Below are 17,158 nucleotides of genomic sequence, written 5' to 3' on the forward strand. Positions count from 1 at the left end.
CCAATAGTTTTCAACTTTGAAATTTTTTTAAATTTCTACATAATTTGGCGAATACTTTCTGGGACACAGATATTCTGTAAAGATTTTTTTTTATTTTCTAGTATATAATGTCCATGAAATTTGGAACATAATAATTTTATGCTGGTAAATTACAACTTATGGCTGATGTTTTTTGGTTATCGTTCTCTTTGAAGGCTTATGAGGGATGAGGGCATTAAATTTTTTATTTCTGAAAAACAACCTCTCTATGTCATCTGAGTCATCAAGTGCATATTGAATTTTCTAAAAAGTGAATATTTTTCAATAAAGTTGGTTCCACTAGGAATGAGAAAACCTGTACAATGAAATGTCACACTTCTCATATTCTTCTCTTCAGAAAACTGACTGCGGGCGCTAAGTAAATGAAATCCTCATCATCAAACTTCACAAAATTGCTAAAATTTTATAGGAAACATTTCACGAATTCATAAAATCCCAATTTGGATATATCTAAAAATTATTTTTTGCTTTCCAGGAAATGGTTCGATCACCTCAACAAATGTCGAAAGTTAAAGAAGAAACCCAGCTTTCTCAAGGTGCTGGCAGCGACTTTCTGGCCAGAATATGCCTTCTTAGGTTTTACGGTGTTAGTGCAAGAAATTTTCCTGAGGATGTATTTACCCATAGCGCTAGGCAATCTTTTGGGTTACTTTAGAAAAGATTCTACTACAACGAGGGAGGAAGCATTGTGGTACGCCAGTGCTGTGGTTGTGGTGAATGCGTTGTGTGCCGTTTTAATTAACCAATATATAGTGAATGCCTTCCATTATGGTATGAAAGTGAGAGCAGCATGCTGTGCCTTAATTTATAGAAAAGTGAGTATATCAAAATCGATTCAATAAAACACTTTTTAATCTTCAACCGAGTGGCCAATCGTTTAAACTAAAACTGAAAATATCGGAATATGGAATTTTTTATAATTATTGTCTTGGTCCATAATTAATTGAAGACGCACTACTCCCTTTGGAAAAACAGCATCTGTATGAAAATCCCTTTGAAGTATCATTTCTACAAGAAATATTGTGAAAAAGATAATTAAAAATAAGTGTTACTTATTTTCACATGGCTGATTTTTATATATGTTTTAAAAAATATTATTCTGAAGTTATATTATAAGGGACAGACACTTTCCATGGGCCAAAACTCTTGCCAAACGTTTTGCAGCTGCAAGAAAAATAAATGAACTTTACTTATTTTCTTCTAGATCTTATGATACAGACATCCTAAACTCCTATTTTCCAAACAAAAAAATTTGGATTAACCAAAATTTGGATTATCCGAAACCAATTTGGTCCACATTATTTCCAATAATGGAGACTGTACTACTGTACATAAAATAAATATTCTTTTAATAAGAGACATGCCTGACCATTAACTATTCAAGAATTCGAAAGAAATTACTACCCCATTGCATCTGAATTAACAAGGGGTTATGAATGCAGTCAGTTAGTATATTATGTATAAGTATGTGCTGTGTATGTGCGAGAGTTGATACTCTTAGGTATGTGTATGTGCCATGTGCGAGCAATGTATAGTATACAGTAAAGGGACTCCAAACAGATTGTGAAAGGGAACCGAGTTACCATAGTCTCACTCACTATGAAACGCATGCATAGTGTTCTCGCGCTTACACTCCCGGCTAAATAATTTTCATATTTGGGTGATTTTTTTATGGTTACTTCCAATGACATATTTCAATATCAGACATGTGAAAATAAGTAAAGTTCATTCATTTTTTGTGCAGCTTCAAAGCATCTGGCGAGAGTTTTGGCCCATAAAAAGTGAAGAATAATATTCTTTAAAACATAGATATATATAAAAATCAGCCATGTGAAAATAAGTTAAGTGACACTTATTTTCAGTTACCTTTGCCACCTTTTGTATCTGCCCAGGTGTCACTAGGCAAGCTCCACAAGTTCGCAGGTATTCAAAGCACATGAGATGAGACTCTACTGAAATTTTAAAGTTTCATCTGTGTGAAGATAAGTTATGTCTGGTCGCTCTGGGATCTTACTCTATATTTTTTGTGCGATGAGATCGATGCATTTTCCACTGAGCAAATCCGGAGAAAACACTAAACATAGCCCATTTTTCAAAAGTTAATATGTAATTGTTAAAAATTGGGAGCTGAAACAACCTTGCCTGAAATTATAGATAATAAAATGCACTCATTTGTATGCAAGATGGTTTTTTTCAGATGTGGGTACAGCTTTGAATGTTTTATTGACAATTCAAGGGCTTATTTTGCGGAATACGACTTGGCGGAAATTGTTGTTTTCTAATTCTGAATCTGAAAGTAAAGATTTTGGTTCTTCATCTGAAATATGGTAATAAGTTTGGAAATGACACTATAAGCTCGACTATAAGTTAATCGACTTGCGGCAACTTCCAATGAAATTTTCTACACGTTTGCCACCTCTATCTATAATTATTATAATTATAATGAAATAAGCTTGTGCTGTTCTGGTTTGACGGACGGATCGTACATATGTGTCTATTTCAAGCTACTCGTTATCTGTGTCACTTGACTACGAATTTATGTATTACCATTTCGGTCATAAAATGACCAGAAATATCAAAATAACATGATCGTAAAATACTGAAACAATTTCGTTTTCAGACTTTAAGACTGAGTAGATCTGCACTAGGGGAGACAGCCTCTGGAAAAATAGTTAATCTTTTGTCAAACGACGTGAGTCGTTTTGACATCGTCTCGGTGATGCTCAACCATATGTGGGCTGCTCCTCTGTCCGCAATTTTGGTTATGTATTTCTTGTACATAAACGCTGGATGGGCAGGATTGGTTGGAATCACTCCTGTTTTCATAGTTACCCCTCTGCAAAGTGAGTACAAAGTACGTCAATTTATTGGGTCGAATTTCAGAAATGATCTATTCATACGCTATTTCATATTTTTGGGAAAAAATCGTAAAAATGCCAAAACTTCTAGACACTCAGCAAAAATGAGTCAAGGTTTCCATGTAACGCACGCCCTTGGAAATTTATAATTCAATGATAAACTAAACTGAATTCAATACATGAAAATGCCCGTGTATCATTTTTTTCTGTTCCAAGAGGCTCAGTTAAGGAAATAATATACCGAAAATCTTCCATTTTCCTTCTGTTATGAAGGCTGAAGATAACTCGACCGAATTAAATTAGGTAGTTTTTTAAGACTGTTGAAGCTGAATGCATGGAACTTGACATTATATCAAAAGTACCTAATGCTTAATACACCGGAAAGACCTTCGAAGTTTTTTTATTGAATAGGACACAGGACACCCTCGAATTTACCAAAGGTATTATTTTTTTTGTCGATCAATATTTTTATTTTGACTTTTCAAAAGATACAGGAAACGGTTTCATCGAATGAAATGAATTTCGCAGTATAGTTTTTCATTTATTTGATGTATCTTTTTCGAACACAAGGTATAACTCAATGTCTTCCAGTTTTCTCATTATTAACATTACGTACCATAAAAATACCAAAAATGAAAATAACACAGCTCTTGAAACTAAGTTGGATGCTATTATCTATTTGAACGTTTTGTGAAATAAAAGTTTTATTCATATTTGCTAGTATAATGCTCTATTTTCAAATAATTAGATGTTCAAAAATAAAAAATATCTGAGAAACTCAAACTCAAAAAATTGCGTACTCTTTTTAAAAGATTCACAGAAGTATAGTGTCACAGATTTAGCTAGTTATTCTGAAGGGATATTTGTTTTTCCAGGCGTGGTACAGCTCATTATGAAAAGTTAAAATGGCTATATCTTTTTATCAGGTCTGAATCGGAAAAAATGGTATAGAAAAAAGTGTGTTTGTTTTGACCTCAAGACTCTACTGTAAAATATTTATACGAGTCAAAGACTCACCCTGTACAGGATGGGCAAAATTGGTGATACCTGAACTACAATTTTTTAACCAAAGAGATAAAGGAAAACGAATGGCACATTACTGTCGTCATTTTTCAAGAAACTAATAATGCCATATCGACTGCATTCCTCTATCTTCTTCTGTTTTCGAGTTAAATACCAAAATTTAATTTTGGGCGATTTCAACTTTGGTCATTATCTCCGTTCCTATTTGTGCTTGGATGAGGATGTTGAAATGAACGCATTATACAGAAATTTTTTCGATAGGCATCTAGTGGCGTAGGTACTATAATTTTTTTCAACAGGTTTATTTGCTGAGATGTATTTAAAGATCTATTTCTTTTTATGAAAATAGTATTCCAAAATGAATTGGAAAGATTCGCAAACAAACCTGTTGGAAAATATCATAGTATGCAACTAGATTGCTATCAATCATCAAAAGTGTCTGCCTAATGTTTTAATTTCAACATCCTAGCAACAGACCAAAGTTGAGATCCCCCAAATTTCAGTTTTGGTCTATAACTCGAAAATTAAAGAAGATATTAGTTTAGTTTCTCGAAAAAAGACGTAATGTGCCATTTCATTTTCTTCTTTCTTCTATCCCTTTGGGTTAAAAAGTTGTAGTTCAGATATCACCAATTTTGCCCACCCTGTAAACATGTTTTCATTGTCATTTCAATATTTTTTGAATTCCAATTTTTATAGAATTTGCTTATTTTGCCTTTTTGGTATCATATTTTCATTTCCATTTTATATTTGTATTCCTTGTACCTGTTAGTTGTAATTATTTCATATAAATGTTCACATATTTCTAAAATTTATATAAGGGCTACAACCTTCTCCTTGCCCCCCCCCCCAATTCTTAGTTACCGCACTGGGGGCTACAATCACGAAGGAACGATTAAAATTTCCGTTTATCCTTGCGGGTTTGAATATTTATAAATATCGAATTCTGTCCTGAAAGCCAGAAAGCCCATTCGGCAAATATAGGCTAATTCTCTGGTAACATAATTAAGTTTAACTATTGGACGTGATATGCTCACATTTTAATCATGAATTATTGCACCCATTCCGAAAATCTCGACAGCGCTGTCGGCGTCAATTAACCACGTAAACGTAATTTCTGGCGGCTGAAAAAACGTGATGTCTCGAGATTTGAAACGACCACCGCTCTCCCCCGAGTAGCTTTGTCGGCATGGCACGCGTGATCTTAACAGTGCGGCCGAACACAATAATTTTAAATTGTATGACATGGGAACCCCAGAACCGCCACATTAACAGTTCCCTATTTATTCACGTAAATCTTCTTGATGTGTTCGTCTTCTTACCGGAAATAATGTCCAGATTACGCTGTGCTGGAATTGAAATGTGGGCTTTCGAAGTTCAATACACAATAGGCCACTGCAGTTGTAATAATTGTTGTTAGTCGAACTGATCATAAAAGCGATCATACGTGATACGTTCAATAGAAAGTAAATTCAGATGAAAATTTCTTCAACTGAAACTAATTTTTCATGAATGAACAGCTATTGACCCTGAAAATTTCTTTAGTTGCCTTAAGAAGTTGCAGCGGATTTTAAATTTGCAATTATGGGGTCGATTTCAGAATACGATTGCATGAAATAGTTTTAGCCGGATTCAAATTTCACATATGATATCGCTTTTGCCTTCAGTGTTTCAGTGGATAGAACTCAAAATCAGCACTTTATGGCCAAATAATTTATTGTGGCTTCAAATATGCCATAAGTAGTTAAAGGAGCTAAAATTTGACACCTAAAGTGGTGTTTTCGCCGTTTTTCGATCATAGGAAGGACCGAAAATTTCGAAAACATGCACGATACGACTTGTTATGTAGAGTAATAAACTTTGCGTCAAAAGAGACTAGACACATTTATTTCAGACTGTTTCCGTTGTACAGGTTCTGAAAGTTTGACCAATTTTTCATTATACGAAAACTATTCGTTTTATGAAAATATCTCCTGATGATGATTAAATTGATCTCTATGGAATTGCTTGAGCATTTAATTCTATGCATCAGAAGACATTAAGAATAAACAAATTAATTCAGATGCATAACATCCGCAGATAATTAAATCAACGAATGTTACGATCTAAATCGAACTAACAAACTACCATCGCTCGAAGTATTACTAGAAATTTCATTTCGTCGACAAAGAGTAGATGCTGACCATGGTCGATGAAATGAAATTTCTGGTAATACTTCGAGCGATGGTAGTTTATTAGTTCGATTTAGATCGTAACATTCGTTGATTTAATTATCTGCTGATGTTACGCATCTGAATTAATTGGTTTATTATTTACCTACCTTACTATGAAGGCGTGATCCATTTCCTATTTGCCATTAAGAATGTTTTTTACCACCCATTTTAAAACAATAACATTTTGAACTTGTGTCTCTTTTCATCATACATGGAAGATCCACACCCTCTAGCAACTGCTCTCTGTGCTGTATGCACATTTTTCTTCCTCGTATAAGATTTATAACCAAAACTATGAAGTTTTACAGTATCACAGCTCTTAAAAAATCATGTTTTTCACCATCCCTCAGGCAAGGTTGAGAGCCCTCTTGAATACAAATTCACTTCCTCATCATCTTTATTATCTCCTCAAGCATTACATAAATAAATTGAACAAATCCTCAAGAAGTCCAGAGGGCCAAGATCACCAAAAAGATAGAGCAGAATCAGAGACCACAGCACAATGATAATTTGATTTGGGGAATGATGTTTTTTTATTAGTTATAATACTAAGAGCATCTCCCTTTCCAAGAGCTTAATTTTTTTAATGATTTACTTTCTTCTTTCCTATAGTTATGTCGTTAGCAGAAAATACTAAGCCATTGTGTAAAATTGGCGATGTCTTTTTGATATTTTGTTTGGGGTGGAATGACAGCATATCGGCAAAGATTTGACTTTTTGTTTCAATCAAGTACCACAGCCCAATTGTACTTGTATTTTGGACGGTGACTCAACAAATAAAATTGTTTTGAAATCGGTAATAAAACAACGGACTTGATGCCATTGGACGCAGAATATAATGCTGAACCATTTTTATCATTAATCGGTTATTTTTCAAGATAATTTCACGAAACTTGTGTTAAAACTAATATTTTTCATTATTCTGAAAAATCCGTCAACTTTGAGAACCTGTTTAAAAGAAACAGTCCGAAATACACATGTATACATACACGTCAAATGAGACCAGATACATTTGTGTAATCATGAATTTTTATCAGGCATCGACCAGATCAATTGCATATTCGAAAATTTTTAATTTTGAAATTGAAAGTTGAAAGAATATCTCAGCCAGACTTTATGACACAGTTTTTTTTAGGTTATACAGGAAAATTGTCAGCCGTATACAGAAAACAAACTGCTCAAAAAACTGATGAAAGGGTAAGGCTCATGGACGAAATACTTTCCGGTGTACAAGTGATCAAAATGTACGCTTGGGAGAAGCCATTTGCCAAACTAATTAAGATAGCCAGAAAAAATGAGCTCAAGATCATCATAAAATCTTCCTACGTCAGAGGCCTGTACATGACTTTTAATCTGTTCACAACCAGAGCCGCCCTTTACTGCACCTTGATGACCATGGCGTTGACTGATCAACCTATAACTACCTCTAAGGTAAGTGAGACGGAAATGGACTTTAGTCGCATCTAAAATTGAAGGTTGTTTATCGACATCGCAGTTACGAGTGATATAATAAGATCCATATCCTTTTTCTCTTAGCCAAATGATGAAGCTAAAACATTAAGAGATCATAATCAGAGGCGTAGGAAGGGGGGTGCGGAGGGGGCGGACCGCCCCGGGTGCCAGCCCTGTGGGGGTGACAAAAATGTATCTTGAGAGGCTTATATTTGATTAGAGCGTATTTTCCTAGCAAAGAATAAAGAAGTACATCTAAGTCGGATCGATTTTAGATATAGTTTACGTACGATCGCTAAAATTGTGGGTGAAGTACAATTATCTATTAGGATAGATATCGTATAATGGCAAAGAGGAAGGTTAATCTTTGAAAATGGCTACTAAGCGAGGAGCGGAACAGTGAGCAAAGAGTACGATGGCGTCGAGAAGGAAACTTGTAGTCAGGGCTAAATAGAGTAGGAGCAGCGAGTGTCCGGGTGGAGTGATTTATGACCCATTATGTTTCCACTGCGCCTGTCTCTTCCAGTAGTTTAATTTTGTCATTCATCCTCAGTGCGTCTGCGTCAGTACCTAAATTCGACTGCAATAATACGCAAGCGTCGTTTACTCGTTTATTGCTTGTGCTTCTTTGTGGTAATCTAGACTAGCTGTGTTATTGGTGCCGTGGTGTACGTATAATCGTACAGAAATAAAATATTGAATCAGTGGTCCAGATTATTCTACCTCTTCGATCTGGCAGCTATTTAGGAATTTGGGTGAGTTTTGTTTTCCCATGCGTTTTGATAGTTCGAAATGTGATAGGATGAGGAGCAGAGGTAGGTAATCTACATATGCACACTTTCGCAATTTAGTGAAGGTCGATCTGTTGAGAAGTAGCAGGAGGACTGACAAGGTGGAGTGCTCAGTATGAAGCTGTTAAGACTGTATTCCAAAGTTCCAAGAAGATTGCCGATATAGCATTGAGGAACTTTGTGACCCTTCAGAAACTATCCACACTTGAAGAGCAGCTCAAACTTTATTAACTGCAGAATGTGATTTTTCATTCTTGTGCTATTTGAGTAGTCTATGGAATAGTGCACTAGAAGAAAAAAGGCTTTTAAACTTCTCATTCTTATGAGGAACTTTTCGACACTTATTCCTATGGAATTTGCGAAAGGTATTTGTGACGAGATGAAAATTCCTACCGCCAAAAGAAGAACCTTCAGAAGAAGGAAATCTATGCCGGAGAAAAAGATATCGGATGATCGATGTTAGGGTGCATTGACACGTTTCAACAAAAAATAAACACTCGTTGCCAAGGCATGGAAGTGATATCAGGTGTGCTATCTTGCAGACCAAGAACTTGCTGAAGAGTTCAGAAACTGAATTGCTAGAATTAGTTGGCAGTTCAGTTTGGAGTTATGAAGAAATGCCTTCAGAAGACATTTTGGAAGAAATCCCACGTCTGAGGAGGTTTTTAAAAGTTCGGCTAGCGTTCCTGAAGAAGAAGCTCTGAAGTAGAGTTCTTTGAGACTATTGCAGTTTAATGTCGAGTATGAGCTTTCAGATTCTGTTCCAAATTTAACGTTAGCACTTGGAGTTTACCTTACATTATGTTTCTGAATTTTTCCAAAACTAAGCTTATTCAAAGTTATCTCAGATCTACTATGAGCCAAGCTCGACTATCTTGCTTGGCTATTTTATCCAATGAGCATGGTGTAGCCAGAGGGATCGACTTTGATGAGACTATTTCTCAGTTTGCAAGAGCAAAGTCAGAAAAAAGAAGTTCTGAAAGAAAAGATGCTGATAAGTTGTTGAATTTGTGCAAAAAACTGATTTTTTTCATTGAAATATAATATTTTACGTGTTGCCCTTCACACCTCTATGCCCATGTTTCAAACACTTCAAATAAAAACTTGTAATTTTGTTAACAAACAAAAAAGGCTCAACAATGTTATGTAATGTTGGGGGGCGACATGTTGAAATTCCGCCCCGGGTGTCACAAGAGCTTGCTACGCCTCTGATCATAATGTCATAGATTCATTTTTTGTATGAGTAGAATGCGTCACAAAATGATTTTTGGATTTGTTACAATATGGTATGGCATAATTGATATATCTTTACTCTTATTTAGATTAGCAAGAGCGCACTTGAACGTTTCTCTCATTTTTTTCAGGTCTTCGTACTCATGAGTTACTACAACATTTTGGCGCAGACCATGTCCACAATGTTCGTTCGGGGTATATCGGAAGTTGCCGAGCTTCTGGTAGCTGTGAAAAGATTGCAACAGTTTTTAACCAACGACGAGTATATCTTCACTGATCCTCCACCAAATAACAATGATTTTCGATCGGTGTCAGATGATATCGATCTCTGCTTGAAGGATGTTACTGCCAAGTGGAATATAGCATCTTCAGATGACACCTTGAAGAATATTTCCATATCTGTAAGAAGAGGCGAACTCTTAGGGATTATCGGACCTGTCGGTAGTGGAAAGAGTTCCTTGTTGGAAACTGTTCTAGGTGGGTCCAGAGCTAAATAATATTGGGTGCGCCTATTTTGTGCACGCGTTTTTCAACGTTTGTCGCTCTGCGATGAAAATGGCTTTGCTATTTATTAGATATTTATAAACACGTTGTTCTGTTTGAAGTTAGAACGCTTTTATGCCAGTGGGTCCAGCCACACGATTGTGTCGCGGCGTTATGAGAGTCTGTCGCCTGGAACAACAGATTACATCGTGGCAGACATTTTGAAAGTATATGCTTTAGCTTGTTAATGTAGATTAACAGAAAAACCCTATTTCTCTTTATCATGGTTGAAAATCCGTGAAAAAATGTAATTTACAAAAATTCAATCGAGTGGAATGATCACTGATTCTTTTGAACTCAATAATCTATTGTTGAATTCTTAAAATATATGACTTACCTTGTCGATTTGTATCGGACCTTTTGGTCCGAATTTTTGGCAGTTCTAAAGGAGCGTCATCTCATCCATATAATGCCTGATGGTGGTGATCTTTTTGCAGCGACACACAACAAGAAACGCTTATAATATCGAAAGGCTTAATATAAAAAACGCCTTTATTTTTATTGCAGCGCGAAAGGCGTTGAAGTACGTGAGTAATTCTGTAAAAAAACTTCCCTGAGCAGGACCTACGACCCCATGATTGCCGGTACAGAATTCATTAATTGTATGCATGCCATTATTTGAACATAAATACATGTAATGCCATTGTAGTGGTATGAATGCATTGTTCTGTTTAAGGCGACACTAAGGCAGTGGAGTTATATTTATAAATTTATACTTCCTAACTTTTTGCACTACGGTGACAGGCATTCCTACTTGAATTTCTGTAATTCAACGCCCTAGAGCTTCTTTTTAACTCGGAATGGTGTTTGATACGTTAATCCTCACATCAACAGGTGTTTATAGGGTTAAATCTTTCTTTCCGCTCTGAAAAACTTATATTATTCGAAGTATAACCCACTCGTACAAAATTGTTAAATATTTCTTTTCATTATCTTCATTACCTTTCCATAGGAGAACTGGTGATTACCTCTGGAACCAAAATAGTAAACGGTAGTGTTTCTTACGCTTCCCAAGAACCATGGGTGTTTGGCGCCTCCGTTCGACAAAATATTTTATTCGGCTCGGAATACAACAAAAAAAGATACAATGAGGTGGTACGTGTCTGCAGTTTGGAAAAGGACTTCCAGCAATTCCCGGAAGGTGATCTTTCTTTGGTAGGCGACAGGGGGGCTTCCCTCAGCGGAGGTCAGAAGGCTAGAATCAATCTAGCCAGAGCTGTCTACAGAGACGCTGATATTTATCTTCTAGACGATCCTCTCAGCGCTGTGGACATCCACGTCTCCAAGCATTTGTACGAGCAGTGTATCAATGGGTACTTGAAGGACAAAGCGAGGATTTTGGTGACACATCAGGTGCATCATCTGAAGAATGCTGATAACATCATCATTTTGCAGAATGTGAGTGTTCTGTTTATATATCATAGTCAAACATTGGATATTAAGGTTGTGCTTTCCTCTTAAACCTAATTGAAAGTCGTTGTAATCCTCGAGATATCAATCAGATCTTGTGTGCCGATGGTGTATTTCGTGGCCAATTACTACAAGAGAAGTCTCAGACTTTGGCCGCTTCTATATATCTATATAATAAAGGTCAGTGCTTCGATCAACTGCAGAAAGTGATGACAGGCTGCATATCGAGCACATGATGATTAATTAACAGTTCCAAAAACTTCTTCACCAAAACTGCTTCTTTCGTTGAATTGGAAAATTATGTAACATTATGTACCATTTGAGTTAATACTCAATGGTAACACTCTTTCGACTAGCGTGTTTCAGTAAGGGTAATATCTGTGGAAATTGAAAAAAATATCCTTTCACACAGTGGACCCATTCAGATGTAAATCATTTTCTTCGCAGGGTAGTATTGTGAGTCAAGGTACGTTCAATGTACTAGCCAACGTGGAGAATTCCTACGCGCAGCTTCTGAAGACAGATCCTGATCATATGGAGGAAGAGAAACAGAAGACTCTCACAATAGATCCTCCAAAAATAACGAAGAGGCAAGTTTCAGTTAGGGTAAGTATATCGCTGCCACAAATATGAACGATTGCCTTAAGAATAATTGAAATTTCAGAAAAAATTATCACTATCGAGTTCCGTGAGCGAGTTGAGTATACCGGAAAGTCTACTACTGGAAGAACCCGATGAAGAAGAACTCGAAAAACGAAACTTCAAGGATATGCAAGAGGAAAGTTCGAAAGGAAAAGTCAAAGGCTCTCTTTTCTTCAATTATCTTCACTCTGGATCGAATTACTGCGTGGTCACGTTCGTTATTTTCCTCTACATATTAACACAAGTCTTGGCTAGCTCCATTGATTTTTTCATAAGTTACTGGGTAAGGATCGAGGAACACAGAAACGCTACTTTGGCTACTGAAGAAATGGCAAGGGTGTCGATGGCAACCGCGCAATGGTCTACAGAAACCTGCCTATACATCGGCGGAGGTCTTGTTATTGCCCTATTCTTTATTGCTTTATGGAGATCCCTAGCTTTCTATAAGCTTGCCATGATGTGCTCCCAAAAGCTGCACGACAATTTGTTCTATAAAGTAATTGGAACGACCATGAGGTTTTTCGACACTAACCCCGGGGGTAGAATACTCAACAGATTCTCTAAAGATTTAGGTTCAATTGACGAGTTGCTGCCGAAGGTCATTCTGGATGCTACTCAGGTGAATTATTAATTTTTTTGTTTGAGTGTATTATGAGTATCATGTGGCGATGGATTGGAATCATCCAGGCTTTTAACTTTTTCCTGCCATAATTAATCAGCCGTATTAATTTTCCATTTTCAGATCATACTCACAATGGTAGGATCGATGGCCTTGGTTGCAATTGTGAACCCCTACTTCCTCATCATGGTAGCCTTTATCGGTGTTTTCTTCCTGATAATCCGAAAAATCTTCTTGAAGTCATCAAAAAACATAAAGAGATTGGAAGGAATAAGTGAGTATAGATTATGTTAATGTTACAGCTCCTACATTGGTACCGTTTCAGTGCGAGGGCCAGTTTTCACCCATTTAGGAGCGTCCATGAATGGTTTAACCACGATTAGAGCATTCAACGCCCAGGATGTTTTATCAGATGAATTCGATAAACATCAAGATTACCACACAAGTGCCTGGTTTATGTACATCACGGCAAGCTCTGCCTATGGTTTCAGTATGGACTTTGCATGTTTCATTTTCGTTGGAATAGTAACGTACAGCTTCCTCATTTATGGTTTAGGTGAGTTTAACCACCCGAAACTTTCCATATGTAAATCTCATCATCTTCCCCACTTTAAACAGATTTTGGTCTTGATGGGAGCGAGGTGGGTTTGGCGATCACACAAGCCATGGCATTGACTGGAATTGTACAATGGGGTATGCGACAATCAGCAGAAATCACCAATCAGTTGTTATCTGTAGAGAGGGTACTTGAATATGATACTCTGGAGAAAGAACCGCAACCCCAAAAACCAAAGATACCACCTTCCGATTGGCCACCAACTGGAAAAATTACCTTCAAAAATATGGGTCTAAGATACAGCAACGATACACCTCTTGTTCTCAAGAATTTGAACATTGTCATCAATCCAAAGGAAAAGGTTATTATTTTTACTATAACGTTTCACACTTTTTTCTGAATGTCTCAAACTCATGCCCAATTTTGACGAACGATGTATATTTCAGGTCGGAATAGTTGGCAGAACCGGAGCTGGAAAATCATCACTCATATCAGCTTTGTTCAGAATGGCCCCCATAGAGGGACATATAGAAATAGACAATATAGATACCAAGAATCTTCCTCTTCAGACCCTAAGGTCTAAGATATCGATAATACCGCAAGATCCCGTCCTATTCTCTGGAACTTTGAGGTATAATTTAGATCCATTTGAAGAGTTCGATGACAACTTGCTTTATAAAGCTATAAACGAAGTTGAATTGAAAGATCCAGCCAATATTATGAACAGATTGGAAACGAGAGTTATGGATAGGGGGTCTAATTACAGCGTTGGTCAAAGACAACTTATTTGCTTAGCTAGGGCTATTATTAGAAACAACAAAATACTTATGTTGGATGAAGCTACTGCCAATGTGGATCCTCAGTAAGTATTGATGCCAATCGAAATTCAGAACCATAAATAAAGTCACTAAGTATCTAACAATAAATTTTCCATTTTAGAACCGATGCTCTTATCCAAAAAACAATCCGCCAAAAATTCGCGGACTGCACTGTGCTCACAGTCGCCCATCGACTTAACACCATTATGGATTCGGACAAGGTCCTGGTCATGGACTCTGGAACTGTGGTGGAGTACGATCATCCCTTCATTTTATTGCAAAATCCGGACGGAATATTTTACAAAATGGTAGCCGAAACTGGGAGAGCAATGAGCGAACAACTGAAGAGAATTGCTAAACAAAGTTATCAAAAACTGAGGGCATTGCATGAGAATGTGGTGAGATGAATGGAACATATGAAAAAGAAATTTATGGTGCTATGTGTGATATCAAGAGATTATGATAAATGCTATATATTTGATGAGATAGATATATCACATTGAGAGTTATTCGTATGTACCTACTTCAATTCGAGCTGGGAATTGCTGGCAGCTGCAGATGTGAAGATTTCCTGCAGAAATAAAGCTCGATCGAATATAGAATAATGAATTTATGTGGAGACCAAAAGTCTACTTGAACAATGTGCCTTCTACAACCCATATTTAATAAAGAAAATGATGATATGAATTTTATATAATAAATCTAAATTAAAATAACTGTGGTCTGAAATCGCACTTCACAATAATTTATTATAGATGGTATAATACCTACTTCAAAGTACTTATAATTTCAAAAATCGAGTGCCCTTGGAACCAAAACCTCAGTGATTGTTAGTTTTTAAGAAATATTTGTAAATATTGTAATATACATTATTAGTGTTTCAAGTATTAGTTTTCAAAACAAATTGAAACTAAGTGATAAGCAATTATTTTTACTATACCAAGAGAAATGAATAAAATTTTTCCGAAATATATTATTCTTTTTGATTATTCTAACCTACCAAAAACGAAAAATAGATTCTTCCACTACCCAAATCAAATCATTCCCTGAAATGGAGATAAACAATAATACACTTTATGTGTTGTAGAACAACATATACAGCCTGACTTTTTATGACGTTGTTTGCAACATAGGAAAAACTTTTCGAATATCAATTATATGCATCCATATTTCAATAGGTTCACCACAATCAACCATCTTTGTTATTTGTTGATGAAGAATAAGATATTCATGATCTACTAAGGAATTTTTTTTGCGAACAATCTTGGGGAGAACACAAAGACCATAAGGCAAAGTCTTTACCTTATGCCTTCTTTCACACTATCCGATTTTTTCCCGATATCCACAAATGAATTAATATGAATTGGACTCTTCACAAGTGCTCAAATACACTTTGGCCCCGAAAATCAAACTCGGTGGCGATTGTTGATCGCCATACGGCCAATCAATCAGCATATAGGATATGGAGGGGCATGAAAGTTTTCAGACGGTTTTTACCGTACGCATAACGACCTAAAGGTCTGTTTACACGCTCAAGTCATTTTCGCAAACTTGCAGTTTGTGCGAATTGAACGTGTGAAAGCAGTTTAGACGTTCATTCAAACGCACCAACCTTAAGCAAACTTCGTTAGTCCTTAGTCCGAACAGTTCACACACGTTCAATTCGGCTTTTACAACCTGCCACTTGCCAGTTTGCGCAAATGGGCTTGAGCAAAGATTATAGAGTCTCTATAATCTTTGGGCTTGAGCTTATAAACGGAGCTTTACGGTCGAAAATTTGGGGAGCTGTTTTCCATAGACACAATCATACTTCATACTTGAATAACTTGACGGTCGACTATAATGATCCTAAAAATCGAACCAAAATTGAAGCTACATATGGATGAAAATTTGCTCAAAATTGAAACAAGATTGTTAAAACATTGATGAGATCAAAAAAAGTTAAATTTTACATAACTGACTTCGAAAGTACGATTGTTACTATATGGATTAAAACCTGATGATTCGATGTACAAAAAAAACCTTTAAATCAATTCGCAATTATTAAACAACTGAAGAAGGTGGCATATCATTCATTGTACCTAGATGAAATAGCATTCGTCGAGAGCGAGTCTTTTCGCGAAAGAAACAATTGAAATCTAGAGAATTTCGGGTTCTGCTTGTTTATATCAATGGCGTTAAGATTGCCGGAAAACATCTCAGGCAATATCTGAAATAACGAATACTAAACGTCGAACTTGGTCGTTTTGCTGGAACTACTTTGCCGATAATATAAAAATGGGACAAGTTCTGTGACCACTATACTTTCCATTTTTCATCGAGTTCAAGAACTTTTCGACCATATCTCCATATCCACAGTAATTGGTAATTGTCAAATCTGTTCCATAGGTTCTATTTTATCCCTTAGTGAAAAAATGTGTTCAAAATTATTTCCCCACCCCATTTATATAAAGACAGAGTTCCGGAGATAAGTATATTCGATTCTATAAATTTGACCTCCCTTGAGAAGGACAAATGCTTAGGGGAAAGTCGGGTAGTACCGGACGAGAAAATAGTAAAACATAAATTTATTCTCGAAGTTTTCCAAAAAACTTAGTATGAAATGATTATTCCACATATACTTCACATGTCCTGGAAAGGTACAAACATACACTTCATAAAATAAACATACATCGTTCAAAGAAAATAAAGTGAAGTAAATTTCTTCAAAACTAGCGGGGTAACATCGGACACGAAAAAAAATTGTAGATACTGCTGAAAAAAGCTAAATTTCAACAATAATCTTACCTGTAATACGTATGACCCTTTTCTACATCAGAGCATCCTTCATAGACCCATCCATTGCACTCACAACCAGAGACAACCTTAGTTGTCTCTGCCCACAACACTGGATCTAGTCTTCGTCGAAACATTCATGCCTAATGAGAAAATGAGTTTCCTGCTCTCGTGTTCTTTCGTTGG

At 36.3% G+C, this 17,158-nt stretch overlaps 1 protein-coding gene across 1 annotated transcript in view; it reads left to right on the forward strand.

The window, feature by feature from the left end:
- The window catches only part of LOC123311779 (ATP-binding cassette subfamily C member 4-like), a 42,660-nt gene extending 27,492 nt beyond the window's left edge, over window positions 1–15,168 (forward strand). Inside the window, exons 4-15 of the mRNA XM_044895871.1 lie at window positions 515–854; window positions 2,660–2,882; window positions 7,269–7,564; window positions 9,741–10,086; window positions 11,105–11,550; window positions 12,010–12,168; window positions 12,227–12,823; window positions 12,947–13,097; window positions 13,149–13,379; window positions 13,442–13,740; window positions 13,826–14,241; window positions 14,319–15,168. Coding sequence (XP_044751806.1) covers window positions 515–854; window positions 2,660–2,882; window positions 7,269–7,564; window positions 9,741–10,086; window positions 11,105–11,550; window positions 12,010–12,168; window positions 12,227–12,823; window positions 12,947–13,097; window positions 13,149–13,379; window positions 13,442–13,740; window positions 13,826–14,241; window positions 14,319–14,604 — 3,790 coding nt within the window. The 3' untranslated portion in view covers window positions 14,605–15,168. The remainder of the gene's footprint in view (window positions 1–514; window positions 855–2,659; window positions 2,883–7,268; window positions 7,565–9,740; window positions 10,087–11,104; window positions 11,551–12,009; window positions 12,169–12,226; window positions 12,824–12,946; window positions 13,098–13,148; window positions 13,380–13,441; window positions 13,741–13,825; window positions 14,242–14,318) is intronic.
- The last annotated feature ends 1,990 nt before the right edge of the window (window positions 15,169–17,158 follow it).

The sequence above is a fragment of the Coccinella septempunctata genome, chromosome 4, assembly GCF_907165205.1.
Source record: "Coccinella septempunctata chromosome 4, icCocSept1.1, whole genome shotgun sequence".
Taxonomy (NCBI): Eukaryota; Metazoa; Arthropoda; class Insecta; order Coleoptera; family Coccinellidae; genus Coccinella; species Coccinella septempunctata.